The following is a 22,500-nucleotide window of genomic DNA, read 5'->3' as shown; positions in this document are numbered from 1 at the left end:
GCTGCTGGCTCTCAGATGGGGTTTGGATGCCCGTGCAGGCTGGAGGAGTTCATTGGTGCCGGTACAATGAGAAGCACAGACACACACTTGCGCTGAATGAATGTATTGTAACGAATGTCAAGTGAGGACAGATCCCGCACCCCTGGTGACTGGGAGCAGACACTGAGACTTAATGCCATGAAGAAAACATCTGCTCTGTGGGTGTGTGTGTGTGTTTTTGTGTGTGTGTGTGTGTGTGTGTGTGTGTGTGTGTGTGTGTGTGTGTGTGTGTGTGTGTGTGTGTGTGAGTGTGTGTGTGTGTGTGTGTGTGTGTGTGTGTGTGTGTGTGTGTGTGTGTGTGTGTGTGTGTGTGTGTGTGTGTTTGTGTGTGTTTGTCTGCATATCTTTGTTAGGATGTGTGGCGGAAAACTGTGTTGATTAAATTGTGCATTAGTGTAAAAGCGTGTACATGTGCGTGAATCTGTATGTGTAAATGTGTGTGTGTGTGTGTGTGTGTGTGTCTATTCAGTGCTCCCAATTTCACACCTTCAGGGCTAATCCCCTGTGAAGTGGAAAATGCCATTATGTAGAAATAGCTGACATGCACGGTGACTTGTAGAGCATGCAGGAGAGAACCAGAAGAAAATGAGAGTTCTAGGGATTCAGGCGAACTCCTCTCCCCTCTTAATCTCCTCCATACACAAACTCTGCAGACACAATGCCACCCTTACACACACACACACACACACACACACACACACACACACACACACACACACACACACACACACACACACACACACACACACACACACACACACACACATTCATGTGCCTCTCAGCCCTCAGGATTGGCTTGGCCCCGGTGCAATTACATTGGTAGAGTGTTGTTGACGGATGTTTCCAGAATGTGCAGCAGTCACCAGGAATCTGTTCAGTCAGGTCACCGCAGTATTAAGAGCAGTTGCCCACAGCCTTTCTCCACAAAGTAATCAGCATGGCATCTGCAGCTCACTCTGAAGGGGTCATCAGTGTTTCTGATCACAACATCAGGGGGATTTAGAAGCTCTTTGTACTTCAGTTGTGGAGTGTAAGACCAGGTCAGGCTCTTTTGAGGAAGTCTATATCACCTATCCACCTATCTAACCATTGATCCCCCAAAATGCTACATTGCTTATATTCAGTGCTTACTTGGCGGGGTAGTTGCTCCCACGGAATGTCTCTCTTTATCTGCTGTAGTGGTTGTGTGCTTGATGTTGTGGTGGCAGGCCTTGCAAGCACAGACAGGATCTTGCGTGGATCGGTATGTTAATAGAAGGACACAGGTGCGGTCATTGGACTCCACATTTTGTTTCAAATAATGGCAAAGTGAATCAACAACACATTTGTCTGTGCTTGTTGTCTTCAGGCAAGCTTTTTTGAAAAGCTTGGCAAACTGAATGAATACCAAAATGTAACCTGTGGCGCCATGACTTCATAACAAACTGGGTTCATAGCTGATGTCAAGAGTGTTTCATCAAGACATAGTTCTTGTGCAATGAGTCATGTGTAATGCCTCTTCAGACTCAAACATTGCTCCAACGTTATTTTCCCTGCATTCAAACGCTGTTCCTACATCTGCACCCTCGAGTGAGATCTTCCATGTGGTGGAATAAAAACCTCCTTACTTTATCAATGTCTTTTTTGCACGCATGAAGTTTCATGAAATAATAGAAACCAAAAGCACCTGTTGAAGAGAGGGATTTATTTGGCCCTAAGATAAGACAGATAGATCTCAGCAGCCTGTCTTTTCCCTATAAACTGAGCAGACCCAGATCCTCTGGCACAACCCAGAGCTAGAGCCAGTGCAGGTGTTGAGGTTGAGAGGGCATCAGACCTTCCACCACCTGAAGCCCCATCTTAAAACAGTGAGTCAGGGGGAGGCGATTCCTCAACTGGCTTCAATCTGACATCTTTACAGTCACCTCCGAAACAGAGCGCTAAGTGAAAAAATGCCAGAAGGACTGAACAAAAGGTGCTCAAAACTGGAATCTTCTGGAATCATTAGCAGTTCCGCAGGCTGTCCAGACTCTGACAGGGCGCTCATTCCAATTTTTTTTCCACTCTATTCCCTTCTTCCTTGCAGCTGAAAATGGAATGTTTGGGGCGCATGTGTGTGAATATATCATTAGTCTCAATTCACTATCTCCCTGTTTGCTTATTATAATCGAAATAGTGGGCACAGCCTTGACTGTGCCGTTGGAATGGGCTTTGCCCCTCGCTGCAGACTCTCACCTGCAGTGTAAAGACAACAGAGCCAAGTCAAGCCTGCTGCTCATCTCAGGCTAAGAGCAGCAGCAGCCTGGAGGGCAAATTGACTTTCTTTGGCCTGGAATTCAAACACGTTTCAGTCTCCTCATCACATCTCATCTCATCTCCCACTCTACCTTCTCTCTCTCGCTCTCTCTCTCTCTCTCTCTCTCTCTCTCTATTTCTCACACTCTCTCAACTTTTCACAGACACTCTCACTCTCTCTGTCTTCCTTGAGGGGATATAGCTTAGGAAACAGTCATGGAGGCTGGAGTCCAGCCCAGAATTACCTGTGTGGAATCACATTCCTCCCTGACTGTCTGTTTCTGTCAGTGCTGATGCCAGACAGTGAGGGGTTCACTGACCCTAGTGTCAGGCATCTCAGCCTGAGTGCTGTTAGCAGTTTGTTACTTTCAGGTCAGCAGTTTGTTACCTTCTATTGCTACCCTGACTGGGTCAGTGGTAGTGACTAAAGGTGAGGTACAGGATATACCGAGACAGGATCTCAACGCCTCAGTGTTGAAAAAGACGGGGAAGCTAACCAATTCCAATACCTGCATAGTGTTCTTTGCATTTGGATGAAGTTACACTACTAGATTTATGAGCCAAGCAACTTCATTCCTTCAAGGCATGGTAAAATGATTGCTTACGCCTGTGAAATCACTTCACAACCCACCCTGCATACGGGATAATAGCCTCTTTCATACATTTATTTCAGTCTGTGGGTCAATGCATGATGTCAGGGTCACCCAGTGATGAAATATATTGTCACTAACCTTATTTACTGGTTCAACACATTTGAACTTTGGGATAGAGCACACAAGGAAGGCCCTGGACAAGTGGATATAAATCCTTTCTCACCACACTATCTGTTTCATGGGAGGAAACTGGGTTATGAAAGCTTGACCAGTCACACGCAACAAGATATTCGCAAACACACTCCCTCTGTTCTGTTTCTGTTTGGGTCACCCATACACACACACACACACACACACACACACACACACACACACACACTCACTCACACACACACACACACACACACACATGGTGCCTATTAGCTCAGGTGGAGATTAGTCATAGTGTCAGCTCTCACCTGGGCTCCGCTTGGCCCGGGAGACCTGCACCAGCACCAGCACTGCTGTCAGTCTCTCTGTCTGCTCCACTCACCCACCCAGCTAAGGGAACAACAGGGATTGCTTTGAGGCAGCCTTTGATGGTTATATCATACCTGAGTCAAATGCTTACTGTGGGCCATTCATCACTGGCTTGTGTATACCATTTGGATGAAGGATGTGGGGATGGAGTGTGCTTTCAGTCGATGTAGCCTTTAGCCATGTGCTGATTCATGTGCTTGTTGGCATGGCAATATTAATTTCCTCTTGCTTTTCTCTACTTTTATGGTACCACCGGTCCTGGTGGTGATATCTGTCTTCTCTGCTTTTACCAGCTCTATGACTCGCGCAGAGCATAGAAAAGGGTGTGCATGCAGACCAACACAGATGTCTGCCATTGTTTCATACGGCTGCGTGATTTAGAGTTTTACAAAGAACCTTTGGGGGCCTTTTGTTGCTCCATTTCTGACATGCTCTTTGTGGCAAAGGTGAGATGATGTACAGTGTAGACTGTCTCATTAATCTTACTGAGACTACTTGAAAAAAATAACGAGCATCATATGTGCCCACAGCACTGTGACACACACTGTTTCTAATAAAGAATGACTCTATGTTGTGTGTAAAATGCATACGTTAAGGCAAAGACCTAAGCACAATGAGTTAAGGCCCAAACAGGCTTGAGGCATTGGACGTTTCTCGCGCAAACTTTGGCCTCAACACAGTGCCATAACCTTTTAGGGCTCAAATACACTAATTTGCGAACACACACACAAATACACTTATTTGCGAACACACACACAAATACACTAACACACAGACGCACACACACACACACACACACACACACACACACGGACAGCTGTGGACTACACTTTCTAGTCCACTTGGAGGAGGCATTCTGTCCATGCAAGCACGTGTGCAGGGTAGTGGTCACGACAAACTGGAGGGGACATGGACAAGCGTACTGCATTCTTCTCCAAAACAGTAGGAGTCGCTGTTGAGAGAAATACCATCTAAACCGCTGGAAGCACTGCAGCAAAGAAGAGGTAATGTGCCAAATACAAAGGGCTTTTTGAACTTTTGTTGGTGAGAGCTGAATGTCTCCCTCCGGATCCGTAAAGGCACTCCTACAAGTACAACACACACTGGCGTAGCACAAGCCTGGAAAACAAAAGCCAACAACTACACTATTACAAATTCAACACACACTGGCGTAGCACAAGCCTGGAAAACAAAAGCCAACAACTACACTATTACAAATTCAACACACACTGGCGTAGCACAAGCCTGGAAAACAAAAGCCAACAACTACACTATTACAAATTCAACACACACTGGCGTAGAACAAGCCTGGAAAACAAAAGCCAACAACTACACTCCTACAAGTCCACCACACACTGCCTGTGACCTGTAGTCCTGTAGAGAAGGTCTTGTGTTCATGAGGGGAATTGCAATGTAACTAAGCAGACAGCACAACTGAAGGGGCAGGTTGTTCTTTGCAAATTGTGACATTTGCTAAGGTCAACTGTAATGTCGTCGAATGGCATATAACATTACACTTATGCACGTCCAATTGACATTGACAATTCAACAAAGATACATAATTTTTTCCCCACGAAACACACAAATGATTCAACTCAAATGTAAAGCGCTATGTAGACTTTATGAGGATGTTTAAGCAGGCAAGGATTGTTTTAGGTAACATTATGGCAACTCAGAGAGTGGCAGGGGAGAGAGATTATTGCTGCAGTGTCCTATATCAGATGTCTGGCATCATAATCACCGAAAAACACCACATACACCAATAGCCATTAAACCCACCATATTTAACCCAATCACATGTCTTTCATGTACAAAGATATGCACTTGTGGATGGAATTGTCCACAATCTGGCTGGTTGGTGGTTCAGATTTTTTTTTGGCAGATTTGCATGTTGTGTTATGTATTAATCTATTTATCAGAATTTTCTGTGATGTGTTTTAGGGCTGCAAATATCGAATATTTTTGTAATCGAGTATTCTATCAAGAATTCATCGATTAATCGAGTAATCGGATTCAAGTAATTTTGCGTTTTCAACAACGTCATAGTGACTCGCATTATTAGCCGCCATGCTAACGTATCCGACCGACTAGCATCGCGCAGTTGCCGCGATCGCGTTATCAAAACCTCCAAAATGTCATCAAAGTAACTAACCCCATTGCATTCAAATTATAAGCATGTACTGTTTTGGGAGTAATGTTCGTGTGTGTTTCTGTGTGTGCTTGCTATGATAAATGCTGCTCACTGGTTTGCGTTGCAAACTTTCTTCTGCTGCCATGGAAACACCATGCGAGCGTTATAGAGACAATGTAGGCTACCAGTACATTGGGTTTAGGGACAATTGCAGCCTGAAATCATTTAGTTATAATAAGCAATTGGCTGTTATTCCTGACAAAAGAAAACATTTTTTAATCCAACACTTTAATTGGGTCAAAACTCAGCAGCTGTGTGTATGTGACCGCGCGTGCGGGTGGAGAGACGTGCATGACATGAGATCTTGGTGCATTTGTACTCGCTCTGCTACTTACTGTAACATCATGCCTAGCATCACTATGACTCATAGTATCTCGAGTAATCGTTGCAGCCCTAATGTGTTTTAACCAACCTGTTTCTGGATCTGTGAAAAGTAAGTATTATAGTTAAATACTTAAACCCAGCAGGCAAGATTAACATCACTGGCCACCTGAAATTAGTTCCCTGAGCTGGCAAAGAAAAAGGGCACCCCAATGACCACCCCAATGTGTGTGTGTGTGTGTGTGTGTGTGTGTGTGTGTGTGAGTGTGTGAAGGTGCTAGTGTTGGGTAAATAGTTTGCTAGTATAAGCTAGCAAGTTATCTTGTGATCGATTATGCGTGTCTGTGCTCTGTAAACTTTGTCCTATTGTGACTTTGCATCATTTACCACTAGTGATTACATGCGCTGACATTTCTCGACCACAAGTGGTACTTGGATACTATTTAAATACAGTTTACCGTCATGGCTGACCAGCAGCAATAACATAATTGTCCTTTCACTGTGATATTCATAAACTGTTAAAGGCTAATATACGAGATATTTTCCTTTTTTCAAAACCAAATGGTGGCAATCTGGTCAGCAATTGAGTATTTCCAATGATTTAATGAGAGGTGATTTCTTTAATGCAGAGAAAATGTCCATGACATTCTCTTTAGATGCTTCAGGGACATACCCATAGCGCACTGGCCATCTGTTCAGATAGATGCTAAATTGGATTGGATAAGAGTTGAATACAATTAGGCACTTCTTTGTAGGTAGGGGAGAGCAGGGCACAAACACTTTTCTTGTGTTTATGTAAAGACATCTCTTTTGTTGGAAAATCTACTGTGGGTAGTAACCATGGTAACATTCAATCTGTAAATCATTGGTTGTGTGGGAGTGTACATCAATGTACACATTGACATGGTGGCACAAATATCTCATTCTGTCTTCCAGCATTTCGTAGACTTTCCTTTAAAGATTTATTTTATGCTTTGTTTCTATCTATCCAGCTATTTGTATCTTTCTGATGTATTCGTCAGGTAGTTTAATTGAGAGCATATAGACTGTAACCCTACACCAGCAGTGTAGGACAGAATCTGACTAACTGTAGTATCCCACTGCTGCAGGGGGAGAGGTTGGCCCAGAGCCACTAACATTTTAGTTCTCAAAGATGGGTCTTTGATAGGTGAGACGTAGTGATCTCATTTGCGTTTCAACTATGTATCAATTTAATTAAAGATATTTCTCCTGAAATTCCTTTGGAGAAAGTTTTTAAAAATCAAAAGATCACCTAACTACCCTTCTCCATAACAACTCTGAAGAGTCTTCTTGTCATAGGATAGTTAAATGTAGCTTACTGTGAAAATATTTACCTCATTCCCAAACGCCAAGGTTGTCTCGAGAGAGAAGCAGAAGAGGTAATAGTGAGATGTCTAAACATTTACTCAATCTGAGCAGGATTTGTGACCCTGTTGAGATCTCGTCACCATCGGAGAAATTTTGTCCATTTACAAAACTGAGAGTCAGGAGATTTAGCCTAAATCTCACTTTTATTAATCTCATCGGAGAGACTAAGGACACAATAAGAGATCTCTTTTTAGATTGTCTTGTCTTATAGGCTCTTCACTGGTAGACTGGCGTGGGATAGTATAATACGACAGGGTTCATTGACAGTTCAGTACAAAATAAAGGCTATTCTGCCTTTGGCATAGTTACACTCACCCACTTGGCAAGTTCAGGATGTTTTAGGGATTGGGATGGGATGCATTTAGAAACACATAACAGCTAGGAGAACGAGCCTTTGCAAATGCTGGATATACTCCATATTCCTATCTCTGCCGGCTCTTTTGAGTTTGATAAGAATGAGACAACGGCGATCTCATCAATGAAATGGAAACGCACTCTTCATTCATCCTCCCATTCAGAGTGTGATATCCAAGTCGCTGTAATATATTTCAGAGCGATGTTTTCTTTTAGGACAAATTCACACAAGGTCACGGACAGACATTTTTCAGGCGCCACGTTCCGCATATGAGAGATGTGCTGGCCGATAAGGAGCAAAGATAAATCTTCCACAGATACAGAGATTGTTTTCAATGGCGAATCATCTCCAACCTGAATTACGTGCAGATCAAGCTGGTCATGTACATATTGCATGGTGATGTCTATCTCCTGCTTACTCTCTCTCTCTCTCTCTCTCTCTCTCTCTCTCTCTCTCTCTGTTTTGCTTTCAGATAAGGCCGAGGCACAGCTGAATTCGGCGGAGTGTCAAAGAGGGGGCCCAGAAGACAGCCTGCAGGAGGAGATAAGAGGTGGAGAAGAGGAGACAGGAAGGGGGGAGAGGGGACAGCGAGAAAGCTGGACTGCGAGGAGAGAAAGCAAGAAGAGAAAGAGAGAGAGGAGAAAGAGGCGGCAGGGGGAAAGGATGGATGGCCTCCGCGTGTGGATCTCGCTCTTGTCACTCTTGTCTCTCTCGACACGGATGGTCCTCGGCCAAGCCGAAGGTAGGAGGGGGGAGGTGGTGGTGGTGGTGGAGGTGGCAGGTGTGTGTATGGGGGGGAGGGTTGGAAAGGTGGGTTCCTTTCCAGAGCCTCAGACAGTCAGACAGAGGATCTATCAGGTCCAGATGCGTGTGCGTCTGCCGCTTGGGGCAGGGCAATGGTGTGGGGGAGGGAGGGAGCGAGGGATTGATATCCAAGGACGGGAAGGCATCTGAGGCACAGGCAGCTGCCTACCTGCTGTGCCCTGCTTTCCACAGCCCTGTCTTAGACTGCAGCGCCCACCTACGTACGTGGAATGAGAAGACTATTGAAAACACAATCAAAGAGTGAATCTGTTTGTGAATCTGTAGAAAATGTCTATCTGTGTGTGTGTGTGTGTGTGTGTGTGTGTGTGTGTGTGTGTGTGTGTTTTTCTGTATGTGTGTGTCAGAGACAGAGAGAGAGAGAGAGAGAGAGATAGAGAGTGTGTGTGTCTTGATGGGTACGTGTTTGGTTCTGTGTGTGCACTCACCACTGCTTAAGCTTTTACAAGCAGAATGGATGTGGAGGTAGTTGTGGCGTGAGAGATCTCAGGACCAATTACTTTGGCACTCTTGCCCTGAAACACTGTAATTTTCTACCCTACTTCTGTTTGCTGAGACTGACAGACAGGCTGTTTTAGCCGCGGGGGCCTTGAACTCAGAGGTCGAGTCACCTTGTGTTGTTGGTGATTTGTGATGGCCGTGTTCTTCCCCAAGTGTCAAAACCTCATCAAAACCTTCTCTTTTTTCCGCTCTCTCTCTCTCTCTTTCTCTCTTTGTGCTGCCAAGGTTTTGTTGTTTTTGAACAACTTCAGGTATACTGACATAAAAAATGGACACATCTGCATAATAATAATAACTCATAGTTGTGATAAGGGTAACTTGCCTAATGAGGCATGCACCAAAACAAACATGTCTGAATGAGACAATTTGGCCACCAAATTCCACAACAACCTGTTGGTTTTGAGAAATTGCAATTTGCTTAATTAACAAATCTCTTCTTTGGGGCTGTTAGCCAACAGCTGGTGAAGAGTTTATGCCTTGCCATCAAATGAAAGACCATGGTAGGCAAAGGTAAAATAACTATCTATCTATCTATCCATATCCATCTATCCTTTTATCTATCCATTCATCGTACAGTATTGGATACATACACATGAGACAGAAAGAGAGAGAGAGAGACATGGAAAAAAAACATTCATGATGTGTAGCTAAATGGACAGGTGAGTGGTGGCCATGTTATGAGGGATGAGCAGTCTGTCACCACTTGTCATGCCTTTATTTTTATGGCGCAGTGTGGAATTGCAGGCGTATGTGTCAGAGCTAATCCCTTGTAAGCTCCTTCGCCTCTGAAAGGACTGTGGGCAGACAGACAGTGTGACAACATGACATTAGCAGTAAGATTGACTCCCCTACAGGGTGTCTGCCACTGAATGGTGGTCCTAGGAGCACGCGCGCACACACACACACATACATGCACTTGTGTACACACACACACACACACACACACACTCACACACACAGAAACATAAGTGTACACACATACGCACACGAATACACATTCTCATATACGCACACGCACGCAAAAACACGCACGCACACACACACACACACACACAAACGTGCACCACAAATCATAAGCATAGAGACAGTACCATGTAACTAACACAACTCTTAAGAATTCTGCCAGAACCTTTTGAAGTCATTTTTCTACAGTAATTGAAGGTTAGGGAACAGTGGCTCTGCATACAAAAACGTAGCTGTGACCTGATTTCAACTGTGCTAATCAACGTGTTGCAGTGATCTACTCTCGGCAGTGACACGTTTAACTTGATAAAATGCTTAGCTGTAGCAGTAAGCTTTTGTAGCTCTGTGTCTTGCAGTGAAGGGAGTGATAAGAATGCAAAACTGGGACTGTAAAATCAATTTAGCTGTGTGTTATTATCTGGGCAGCCATATGAGAAGTGTAAAGCTACATGTGACGTTGATCTGTGTTTTTGTGTTACACTGAGCTGTGTTCAGCCGGGATTGCTACATGTGTTCAGCTGCAGAGCCGTACTGCGTGCGTGCCGTCAGCATGTGTTATCTGACTAGGCCTGCATATGCCTCTCACCTGAAAGAGCAGGCGCAGCCAGCACCTATCCAGCAGTGGATCTGTCCGCTTGTTCTGTGTTTTAAGTATCCAGCACTGGGGGCATGTTCCTCTGCTATCTCTGCAGAAGCACACACCCTCAGCTCTCTCCAAGGACACTGAATCAGGCTCGTGTCAAAGCGTCTCTTGGGTCTTAAGTGTGAGGACATGGTTTTGCAAAGTCTCCAGGAAAGGTGGCCATGGATGGAATTTAGAGTATCAAAAGACCTGTTTAAAAGGTGTGTAAGACAGAAAGAAAGAACGGAAGAAAGAAAGAAGGAAGGATGGGCAAAAATAAAGATGAAGGCTATGCTATTCTTGCTATGGCATAGAAATGAGGGCGGTAGATTGGGAAGGAGTAGAGGGAAGGCCAGTAAAATAAATCACCTACAGCCTCATAAACAAACCATAGACTTAATGGAGTTCTGTTATCCTTGTTGTTGGTGTGCTTAAACTGCAGAACATCAGGGGGCTACCTTAGGAGCACTCCCTACCCGTGTTCTATTTGGACTTTATTTATTTGTGCCCTATTTCATTATTTTCCTTTTTCATTTGTCTCTGTCTTTGTTTATTTGTGTGTGTACGTATGTGTGTGTACGTATGTGTGTGTGTGTGCGTGCGTGTGTGCAGGCGTGCGTGCGTTTGTGTGTGTGTGTGTGTGTGCATGTGTGTGTGCATGTGTGCGTGTGTGTGCGTGTGTGTGTGTGTGTGTGTGTGTGTGTGTGTGTGAGAAACTTGGCTCTGGACCACATTAAACCACAGCTCTTATTGGAATTCTAAGCATTAGTCATTGCTGTTGTTTTATTAGGAAAGTGGTGCATTGAGTGTGTGCTGTTGGCAACTCCCTAAGGTGAGTCCAGCTGCCATGAGCTTTTTCTTATCAGGGTTAGACTGCCATCAAGTGGTAGCAGAACGAACAACACCCAATCCACTGGCCTCAGTGATGTGCATGAAGACTGTCATTCATTCTGGATGAAATTCAGACCAGACATACATATATTACGATATATCACAAAATCCTTTTTTACATGGTAATATGAGTATAGCATAACTGTAGATACTTTGAAACTTGTCATAGAAAAAGAGCTTTAGGTTGGCCTTGAACTCAAGGAGTCATTCAGCTGAGAATCTCCTTTCAGCAATGCTTGAAACAATAATTGTTTGTGAAAAAAAGCTTGAATGATTGATATGAGGCTGTATGAATGAGAAAGTGGGAGTATAAAGTGCCAGTACAAAATTGCTGTCTCAACTCAGAAACAACAGTTTCTTCTGTATGCCTTTTGCAGAGTGTAACACAGCTATGCCTGCTGATATCGTCTTCCTTGTGGACGAGTCATGGTCTGTGGGCCCCACCAGCTTCCAGCAGGTGAAGGAGTTCATAGCTTCTATCATGCGTGCCTTCCAAGACAACACGCTGGGGGAGGAAGGTATTCGACTTGGGGTCACCGTCTACTCCGATATCCCAAGGTAAGATCAGTCTGCATGGCTGAAATATGCTGGTGAATGTGATAGAATAGCAGCTGAGTGACTTTGTATGACAGGTATGATACTGGAGCTATTGCTAAGGTATGCAATGTGCATAGTAAGGTCATAAAACTATTACCATATGACCTATGACCAACCTACCCTGGGAGTGCTTGTCAATATATGAGTCAGGAGTCTGTGCTGTCAAGGGTTTTGTAAAGGTAGAGACTGGTGAATCTTGCCCTCAGATGGAGCATATCAGTGTTGTCCTGTAAAGTCCCACAAGCCTATGGTGTCACATATCATCTTACCATCTGTCACGTCAGTGAGTCTAGACATCAAACAACTATTAGTGTCAGTGTAACACAGTGCAAAGCTAAAGTTTTACACTGATGCAGAACAAAAGGTCTCATGCATTTAACTGCCTGAATGGCTCTTTTCCATTTTTGATTCTGCTGTGATGTAACCCACACGACCATTCATTTATATAATAATAATAATAACAATAATGATAATAATAATACATCAAATTAGTATAGCGCCTTTCAGAGTTCTCAAAGACGCTTAACATACTGTGGGAATATAAGTATGTCTCAGGCTATGGAGTACAGTGCCCTTCAGTGTTTGAAGCTCAGACCACAGAGTAGTGCTTTAAATAGCACATTCTGGCCTAAAATGTCTTCGGTTTTGCATATATTGCCACTATTTTAAACCTCCCTTAAGCCTATACATCAGTGTCCTAGAGCTGGAATGGATCCAGACAGCAGGATCAGGCCCAGATTAGCAGCCAACTGGGTGTGAGTTGTAAAGTGCAGGACTGAGGGGAGCCCCATTAACCCCAGGGTTGACAAGCTGTCTCTCTCTCTCTCTCCCCAGGATGCGCATCGCTCTGACGGACTACTCGACCCTGGACGAAGTGCTGAGGGCCGTAGAGGAGATGCCCTACGAAGGTGGTGGCAGCCGCACTGGGGAGGCCTTGGAGTTCCTCGCTGAGTCTGTTTTTGGGCCTTCCATAGCCAGGGACAACACCCCCAAGGTAAAGTTTCCACTTATATCACACACTAACAGAACATTATTAAGTGTCCTAGTTCTGTTCGGTTGCCTGTAGTTTTAAGCCGGTTTCTTCAACGAGTTCACCATGGAAACGTCTATCTTAATACAGTGTCCTTCCCTGCATGGAGCTAATGTACCCTACTTCTGTGAGTTTGTTTAAACAACTCTGTCTTTCTGTTTAGACTCTCGTACTTCTGGTCACCTTCTAGGATATTCCTATAACCAAAACTTTATGCCAGGAACAAAAAGCATGGCCTCATACTGGTATGGCTGTGGTGCACCCCTGAGATCTCCGCACACAGGAATCAAAGCTCTTGCGCTAAGCACGGCACCATGCTGGGCTGAGCTACTATACGGCATTTCGCACTCCTTCTCCACCCTCCAAAAAACACAAAGCCATCATTAAAATTCCACCCTATCCTTTACTGCGGAACACCTGATGTGTAAATGAGATGGGTATGCACGTGAAGGAAGAGACGTTCTCTCTGCACAAAATATGCAGAAACGTCGGAGGTAATACTGAGAAAAAAGTACATCGCAGCTACAGGGCCAGTATGAATGCTAATGAATCTAACGCAATTTATTGCACCTGAACTCCGGACGAACCGCGAGTACATTTTTCATCACTGGCCGCATTATCATTCCCGTGTGCGTGCATTAGACTGGGGTTCTACGGATAACTCACTGCGTCGCTCAATTATGAATGTAATACTGTGTTAAAACATGTTAAGAATCTTCAAGGGCACAAAGATAATGGCTAATGCATTCACATGGTACTGCATGGAGTGAACTCCTAGGTATTGCAGTGACATTCGTCAGTTTTTGACGCATGCAAACGTATAGAGTGACTATCTAATCTATGACTTTCTAATCTATACACTAACTGGTTTCTTTAACGGACAATTTTCAGATCGCTATTCTTATAACCAATGGCCGATCTGATGATGCCATTGACGGGCCAGCGAATGCAGTGAGAGACAGTGGCATCTCACTCTTTGCCGTGGGTAAGTACGTCACTTTTATCATCAGTAAGTCGATCACTTTTGACTTAGTGGCCTCAAAGCAGCACTGTCATTTGTATGCTCTGTGTAAGTAGGTTATGCACATATGTGCACTTTCATGCCCTAGCAGGTGTGAGCCTTGTCCATGTGCCTCAAGCATCTCTGTTTCCCTCTCTCTGTTCCTATCTCTCTCTTTTTCTCTCTTGGTCTCTTGACACCCTGAGCACTGAAATAATTACAGCTCATTAGCCAGTAGCGGACTAATTGCTGTAATTTTTCATAGGATCCCCCCAACACCGCCTCACACCAGTCTACACCCACCCCCCCTGCCGCCCTCCCACACGCAAAGTTATGACTGTCCAATCAATCTTCCCCCAAGAGGGCCAGATAAATCACCCCAAGCTTAACTCATCCCTGACTCACATGTGTGTGTGTGTGTGTGTGTGTGTGTGTGTGTGTGTGTGTGTGTGTGTGTGTGTGTGTGTGCGTGTGGAGGTGAGTGGCTTCATGTAGCCTGACGTGTGCGTGTGACCGAAGTCATCATTCAATGTTCCAAGACACAGACACCAAACAGGAGATGCTGTGTTCGATATGTAGCTCTTCTCTGTGCCTCTTCTTTTGGGAGCAGTGTGGGATAAGTCATTCATGCTCTGACAGGCTGCAATTAGTCCAGCAGCTCATCCCTCTTCCAAGCAAATGAGTGGTGAAATTTTGGACTGTGTGCTCCAGAACACTTGCATTATGTAGTACGTCCAGTGTGAATCAGTGGCGATTCTAGAACATTTTACATGGGGTGGCAAGTTGAAATTCAAGGGTGGCATATCACAAACACATTTTTTTGTAGGGATAGGCGCGCTCTACATCCAAAATAAAGGCGTTTTTGGGTGCGAGTAAAAGATTGTTTACTTACAGTAGAAAAAAACCGCACTCGCAAGCTTTTCTCATTGCTATTTCATTTAGACCGGTTTATTCACAGACGCGTTTTGTCACACTGACGATGTCTTAGGCCAAAACGCGTCTTTGAATAGATGGTCTAAATAGAATAGCTATGAGAAAAGCTTAAGAGTGCGGGTTTTTTCTACTCTAATATCACACACACATGCCTGGTGTCTATATGTATTTATTTATACAATTCCAGATAGTGAAAACAGACAACAGTAATGTCTTGCCAAGAGTCTAGATATTGTTTCAAAAAGCCAGAACAAATATTTGTCTTAAAGACTTAAACATAATACATATATTTACATATTCAGCAGCAAAACGTTCATGACATATTTCCCTTCATAATGACAAATGTGTTTCTAAATGGCCAATTTAATTTCTAATGGCTTGTTCTGTATGTATTGGGTTATCACATACAACATAATTTATACGTGACAAAACGGTTAGTGGTATCTAAAATCTGATTTCTTAATGATACGTAAATAAAAACTGCAATAACATTTTCTGTCAGTCCACTTCATGCACGGCGGCAGGATTTTTTCTCTCCCGGTGCTAAGGGGGGGCTTGACCGATACGTGGGGTAGCTAAGAAAATAATTGATTTTCATGACGTCACTTACTTTATAAAGAGGTTCTTGTTTTTTTTCTTCAATAAAAGAAGCTATGATACACGGCACAAGAATGTTATACAAGTGGCAATGGCGGAAATGTTTCACGTGCGTGCAAAGGTGACATTCAGCTCCGGACAGCGACCATGCGCCTGCCCATAACCAGACAATACATCCAAAATGCAACAAGTATTTATTTCATATGCATAATAAATTAAAACAAACAACTATGCATTGACAATATTGTCTCGGATCACAACATCATAACTTAGGCTACATTACATGAATAGTAAAACTCATAACTACAAAGTGCAGCCGCAACGAGAGGTGACATTCAGATCAAGACAGCGACCATGCGCCTGCCCATAACCAGACAAAACATCCAAATTGCAACAAGTATTAAATGAAAACAAACAACTATGCATTGACAACATCATAACTTACATTATATTAAAAGTAAAACTCATAACATAGGCTACAAAGTGCAGCCGCAACGAGAAGTGCTAACAGATTGTTTGAATGATTAAAACAAAACTCACAGAAGGACGATGCATCTATTGCTGTGGTTGAGTGCAAATGAGTCTATAATTTTCTGGACATCCAGGGCCTTGGTTCTTTCTGCGTGTATGGACAGGCAGGCAAGGTTGCTGAGTCGAGGGTTTGCCATTCTGTTCCTCAGGTAGGTTTTTACGCGCCGCATGCACGAAAAACTGCGCTCGCATGAAGCGGAGGTTACAGGCAGTGTAACAGCAATGCGCAAAAGTTTATAGATGTCCTCAAAGGAGTCTTTGTACGGTTTAAGCATGGACAGAAATTCCAGTGTGCTGCTGAGTGTTTCACCTTGTTCTTTTTTTCTTTCCAAGAGCCGGCGCATCTGGGGCATCTCGGCCAGCAGGTCATCCTTTTTGATCCCATACATCTGCGCCATGGGCTCAAGGCTGTCCTTTTCAAGGAATGTGGCATTTTCGGGGTTGAGGGCTGACGTGCCCATGAGAACGGCACCTGCTTCTGTTGAAAACCGTCGTGTCATTTCATTCACTAGTCGGTCAATGACAGGGTAGAATGAGGATGTTCGGAGTTTATCCAGAGAGGACATGCATGGATGCTCTGTTTGAACTGGAGCTTCAACTAAATAGTCCTGCAGATGGTGAGGTTGTTGAGATTGCCTCTTCTGTTGTGGGAGCTGCAGTGGTTTTGCGACACCGACTTTGGTGCAGAGCGCCTCTGCCTTGCTCCATATGGCTCTCCAAGAGTCCTCTGTGCGCTTTTGTTTTAGGCCCGTGATGACTGAGTGCGCGAGGTCGGTGGCAGTCTCCAGCAAAAGTTCGGGGGACTGTAGAGTGTCAGACATGAACTTTGCTGTACGAAAAAGATCCTCAAACAGAACAAGGTGGAGGATGAATTCAGCATCAATGAGTGCGAGTAATGAGCGAGCATCAGTGGATCTGCGTGGATTTGGTTGCGCCTTAATGTCATTTAACGATGCAATGATGGCGGGTAGGGTTTTTTGCACTGCCCATAGCGAGTGATACTGGCAGGACCAGCGCGTATCGGACAGTTTCTTGAGTTCAATGGGCTGCTGAGAGGGCTCAAGTTCCCGTTGCTTCTTAACGAAGTGGACATGGACAAATGAGCCTGAGAAAAACTTGTACATGCCTTGCACAATAACAAAAAAATCCCCCGCTGGCTTCACGTTTCTCACACAGTCCACCAAAACTAGATTGAGGCGGTGTGCATGGCAATGGATGTAGATTGCCTGAGGGACCTCTTCTCGGAATTTCTCTTGGACCCCGTTGTGAACACCAGACATCACTGCAGCGCCGTCATAACACTGAGCAATACAGGCAGTGTGATCAATGTTACATTTGCTCAGAGTGTCTTTGATTGTAGCGAAAAGTGACTCTGCATCCAAACCGTCAGCTGGCGTGAAATGGAGAAATTCTTCCACAGCTTTATCTTTTTTCACGTAGCGCACCACAACAGACACTTGTTCCGTTTTACTCAGGTCCTTACTCTCATCTACCATCAAAGCAAACATTTCAGCATCTTGTACTTCACTACTTATCTGATCCCTTATCATATTTGCCATAATGTCCAGTATTTCGTTCTGTATGTCATGATGTGTGTACTTCGCATTTCTTGGATTGTCAGATATTTTCTGTGCAACTGTTTTGTCAAATTTGCCTATCATTTGTAATAGTTCAAGAAAGTTTCCCTGGTTGACAGCCGTGTCATTCTCTGTGTCTCCTCTCTGTGAAAGTCCCTGGTATGCAGTGAAACGCAATGACTCCACAACTGCTCTCATGTACTCTCTGTTCTCTCTTACTATTTTTGCATGTCCATCACTCAGAGCATTGCAAATTGTTGAGCCAGACTCTTTCTGAATAGTCCACTCATTCCACACTGCCATAGCATATTTATGCTCCACACTAACATTGTGTGTCTTGAAGGAACTTGTCGCCTTCTTCCAGTTCTGGTAGCCGTTGTGGGTAAATGCTGCCTTCTCGCCATGATTTCCTGGACGTTGAAAGTGGCGGCATGCAAAGCAGAAAACACGGTCCTTTGAAATGGAATATTCAAGCCATTTGTAATCCTCATACCATCTACGATTAAAATAGCGATCCTGCTGTCCAACTTTGGTGGCCGGATAACGCCGAAGAAGAGGCCGCCTCGGTTCATTAGCAGGTGACTGGCTTAAATCAGAGGGGCTGGTGTCTGTGTCAGCAGTGCAGCTAACGGGGGATGTAGAGCTGATAGCAGCGATGGACTGCCCTGGTGCTCCTTCTAGTCCTGGCTCAGGAGTTCCTCTCTCAGATTCATTTTTCGAATCTCCCTCTTCTTCGTTGGCCGTCTGGGAGACTTCATTCATTGGTTCTTCATTTTCTACCTGCACTCTTTTCTTGATCAACCAACGATTCATTTTCAGCTAGCCTTATCTAAACATCCATTTGCAGCTAGCCTTATTAACCTTCATTTAACGCGCGAGTAGCCTATATATAAACATATAGGTGATATAAACAAAAGACTCCCCCCCGCCCTCCCCCCTCTTGTCCCCTCTCTCTCTCTCACACACACACACACACACACACACACACACGCAGCATAGCGTAAACGGGGTACGGGCGCAGTACAAACACGCAAGCGTGGATTTGGAACAGAATGCATACGTATGAACCTTTACAGATTTTCTCAGTCGCTTTGGTACATTTCTCAAATCATCCTCGACATTTGCAAAACAGTGCTTAAATGCTAGAGGGGCTTAACTGGGGCTACACATTTTTTTGCCGGGGCTATAGCACCCCTTAGCCCCGGTGTAGCGCCGTCGCTGGTCCACTTTACTGTAGCCTACTAAAGACGTTAGTAAGACATTGGTTAGCGAGCTAGCTACTGTATGCTACCGATTTTTGCAAGCTAGCAATAAATAAACGATTGAAATTACAACGGAACTGTCTACCACATATGACCACCCATCACATTTTCTTGATTCACGATTCAGCTGTACTGTAGATTCTGTTATCACTGCAAGCCTACAGAAGGCTTGTCTCAAGTTTGTTTTTAGCTTCTCAAATGCTTTCACACTGGTTCTTTCCTTCACTTGAATGTAGCGGGCAAGTTGCACGGAGCAAAGCGAACTCATGGACTCAACCATTTTACAGGGGAGGGGGAACTTAAAGACTTTAGAACAAGTTGCCAAAGAGATCAACAGCTTAAGTAGCAAAAATATAATACCATTCAATAAATTAATAGTATATTATAGGAAACACTTCTGACAACCTGGGTGGCAAGTGGGGTGGCAAGCAAAAAAAATTAGGGTGGCAGCTGCCACCCCTTGCCACCCCGGTGGCTTCGCCACTGGTGTGAATTATGTTTGAAAGACCAATGTGTTCACTGATTTCATGTTAGTGTACTCATAGGTTAGGAAAATGAAAACTTTTATGAAAGTTGATGAAAACCATTTATACAATTGTTCCCAAAAACTGCCTTCTCTAGCTGTGTCATGAAGAGATAGCGAGGGAGCCTTTGGTCTAAGAGAGGCTGTGTTTCTGCAGGGGTGAGAAACGCGGACGTGACAGAGCTGCGGCGCATGGTGACGGAGCCGTACGAGGAGCACCTCCTGATGAGCGCAGACTTCTCCTACCTGGACGACCTCCTGCTCAGACTCTCACGCAGGGTCTGCTTCAGCGCCTCCGAACCTCCTCGACCCGTCACAAAGAGGCAACCAGGTCAGACACACACACATATGCACACACACACACACACACACACACACACACACACACACACACACACACACACACATACACACACACACACACACACACACACACACACACTCACACTCACCTCCACACACACACACACACACTTCTGCATGACTGCAAACATTAATAAACCTCTCAAACTCTTCTGCTGCACTCAGCATAATCCCCCAATCTGTGGCATTTAGTGGAACATTTTAGTTAAATGATGAACAAGTTGGCAGAGGCACATTCATATTCAAAAACTGTGGCATTCACTCTTCATCTCTCGGTCAAAAAGAACAACTATTTATAGACCTGAGATATGAAAATTTGAACATCAAAATCAAATCAAACTTTCTGATTTCCATATATGAGATTTCCTGCTGTTTACCCTTGGATGTTTGATGTTTGACTATGAATCCTGACATATGACCTCTTCACTGGTGAGATTTACACAGTGCATTGGGGTAATGACATTGCTTTTCTAGATAAATACAGAATAAAAGCAGTTTCTTTTTGATATCTGAAATGAAAGCGGACCTCTTTGCATATTCATACTGTATTAATGTGCTTGTGAACATGTCATTAAGTAAAGTTCCTGTCATTAACCTCCTATCAATACCCTCATCCCTTTTTTCTCTCTCTCTATCCCTCTCTCTCACTCTGTCTGTCTGTGTCTTTCTTTTCCTTTCTCTCTCACTCCATCTCTGTCCCTCTCATTAATAATCCCCTTATCACTCTCTTTTTCTCTCTCTCTCTCTCACTCTGTCTGTCTGTGTCTCTCCATCCCTACCTCTCTCCCTGCCTCCCTTCCTGTCCCTCTCTCTGCAGCGGAGGCTGAGGTGGTGGTGGGGCCAAGGGACCTCCAGGTGAGTGAGCTGGCCTACAGCTCCCTGAGGCTGACCTGGAGTCCAGCCACGGGAGACGTGACGGGCTACAGGCTGCTGGTTAGCCCGCTCTCCCAGAAGGGACGCCTGCTCTCGCCTCAGCAGAAACAGGTGAGCAGGCCGGAGAGGAGGGAGGACTTACTTACACTGCGCAGGAGACCTAGCTACAGATGGTGACAGAAGAGAGAGAGACAAATAGAGAGAGGGAATGAGAGAGAGAGGAACTACCACTCTACTACTCACCACTCTTAACGTGCTGAAAGGGTCAGCATTGATGGTGAAATGCCTTAGACCAGGGGAAGGTTTATGCTCTTGTATTAGTTAAGCTGCTGAAATATATTCAATCTTTGACCCAGACTTCAACCTTAAGCTTGCTGTAGTCCTGTCATGTCCCATGAAGAATTATTAGCATTTTTCGATTTCTCTCGATTCCCTCTAGAACGATGGATTCCCTTTCGATTCAGAAAAGTTCATAATCGTTTTTTTTTTTTACACATCCATTTTGTGTTGAAATGCAAGCTGCATCGATTATTGCATTGTTCATAGAAATTCATAATTGTGACAAGGGAAAGCTTTTTCTTTGATAAAAATATAGAGAAGGTAATTCATCTCTTGATTTTCTTTAATTATCAAACACAAAGTAGGAAGTGATTTGAGACTCTGAGTAGCAAACTCAAATGTTTCAAAAATCAAGATGCATTGATAATCGTTTAATCGGTTTAGAATTGATAATCAATAATCAGTTAAGAATCGTTAATCGGTTTAGAATCGAATCGTTGACCTCTGAATTGGAATTGAAAAGTGAGGCACCAAGAGATTCCCACCCCTAGTGGTGTCCATGTGCAACAGTGGTTCAGGAGGTGAGGAGTGGTTTAGTGGGAAGGTTGCTAGTTTGATCCTCGCTCCTCTTCACCTTGAGCAAGACACTGCACCCCACCTGCTCCCGATGCCCAAGACCATGTATAAATGGGTAGATGACTTAGACATTAATGTGTAGTCTTCAGTGAAGGCAATGTGCAGCAGAAAGTCAGGTTGTAGCGCTGTGTGTCTTTGGTGTGTGCAGTGTGTATTTAATAGACTGCAGTGTGTATTTTGAATTGAAATTCACCAGATGTTTCAAGAGAATTTTCCATAGTACGGATCTGAAGTGTTCATGGTTTGTGTTATACAATAACAGTGCAAACAAGAGTGTATCCGTATGTCTTATCAATGAAAACCATAAATGAGCTAATACATCAAATTGATAACCCCATGTCTCCTGGAATTGTTACTTTACGAAAGATCTTCAGTAACGGAGTGAATTATAATTGAATGGAGACATAATGCTGTGAGACTGTCTCTTTCCTCCTTTACTTTCCTTCTGTCTTCTCTCTCTCCAGGTTGATCTGAAGGCAGATGAAAGTACTGCTCAGGTGGTGGACCTGACCCCAAAGACTGAGTACTCACTAACTGTGTACGCTGTCTACCCAGGGCGCATCGGGGACTCAGCCAGCATCCTCACAGAGACTAGTGTGTACCTCCCCTCCAGCTCACTGACACACACACACACACACACACACACACACAAATACACACACACACACAAACACACACACACACACACACACACACACACACACACACACACACACACACACACACACACACACAAACACAAACACAAACACACACACATACAGTCAAACAAACACACACACACATGTGTGTAATTATTATTCAGTCAACACCATCAAA

At 44.2% G+C, this 22,500-nt stretch overlaps 1 protein-coding gene across 1 annotated transcript in view; it reads left to right on the top strand.

Annotated features, from left to right (window-relative positions):
* Window positions 1-8,344: 8,344 nt before the first annotated feature.
* Window positions 8,345-22,500, top strand: part of col7a1l (collagen type VII alpha 1-like) — a gene marked incomplete at both ends in the record, with an annotated part of 63,688 nt that continues 49,532 nt past the window's right edge. Inside the window, 7 exon segments of the mRNA XM_080851694.1 lie at window positions 8,345-8,423; window positions 11,858-12,038; window positions 12,912-13,071; window positions 13,999-14,092; window positions 19,688-19,861; window positions 20,711-20,877; window positions 22,146-22,275. Coding sequence (XP_080707820.1) covers window positions 8,345-8,423; window positions 11,858-12,038; window positions 12,912-13,071; window positions 13,999-14,092; window positions 19,688-19,861; window positions 20,711-20,877; window positions 22,146-22,275 — 985 coding nt within the window.

Source organism: Sprattus sprattus (genome assembly GCF_963457725.1).
Source record: "Sprattus sprattus genome assembly, chromosome: 14".
NCBI classification, from domain to species: domain Eukaryota; kingdom Metazoa; phylum Chordata; class Actinopteri; order Clupeiformes; family Clupeidae; genus Sprattus; species Sprattus sprattus.
Note: the sequence above shows the minus strand (reverse complement) of the source record. Positions and strands in the feature narration are given on the sequence as shown.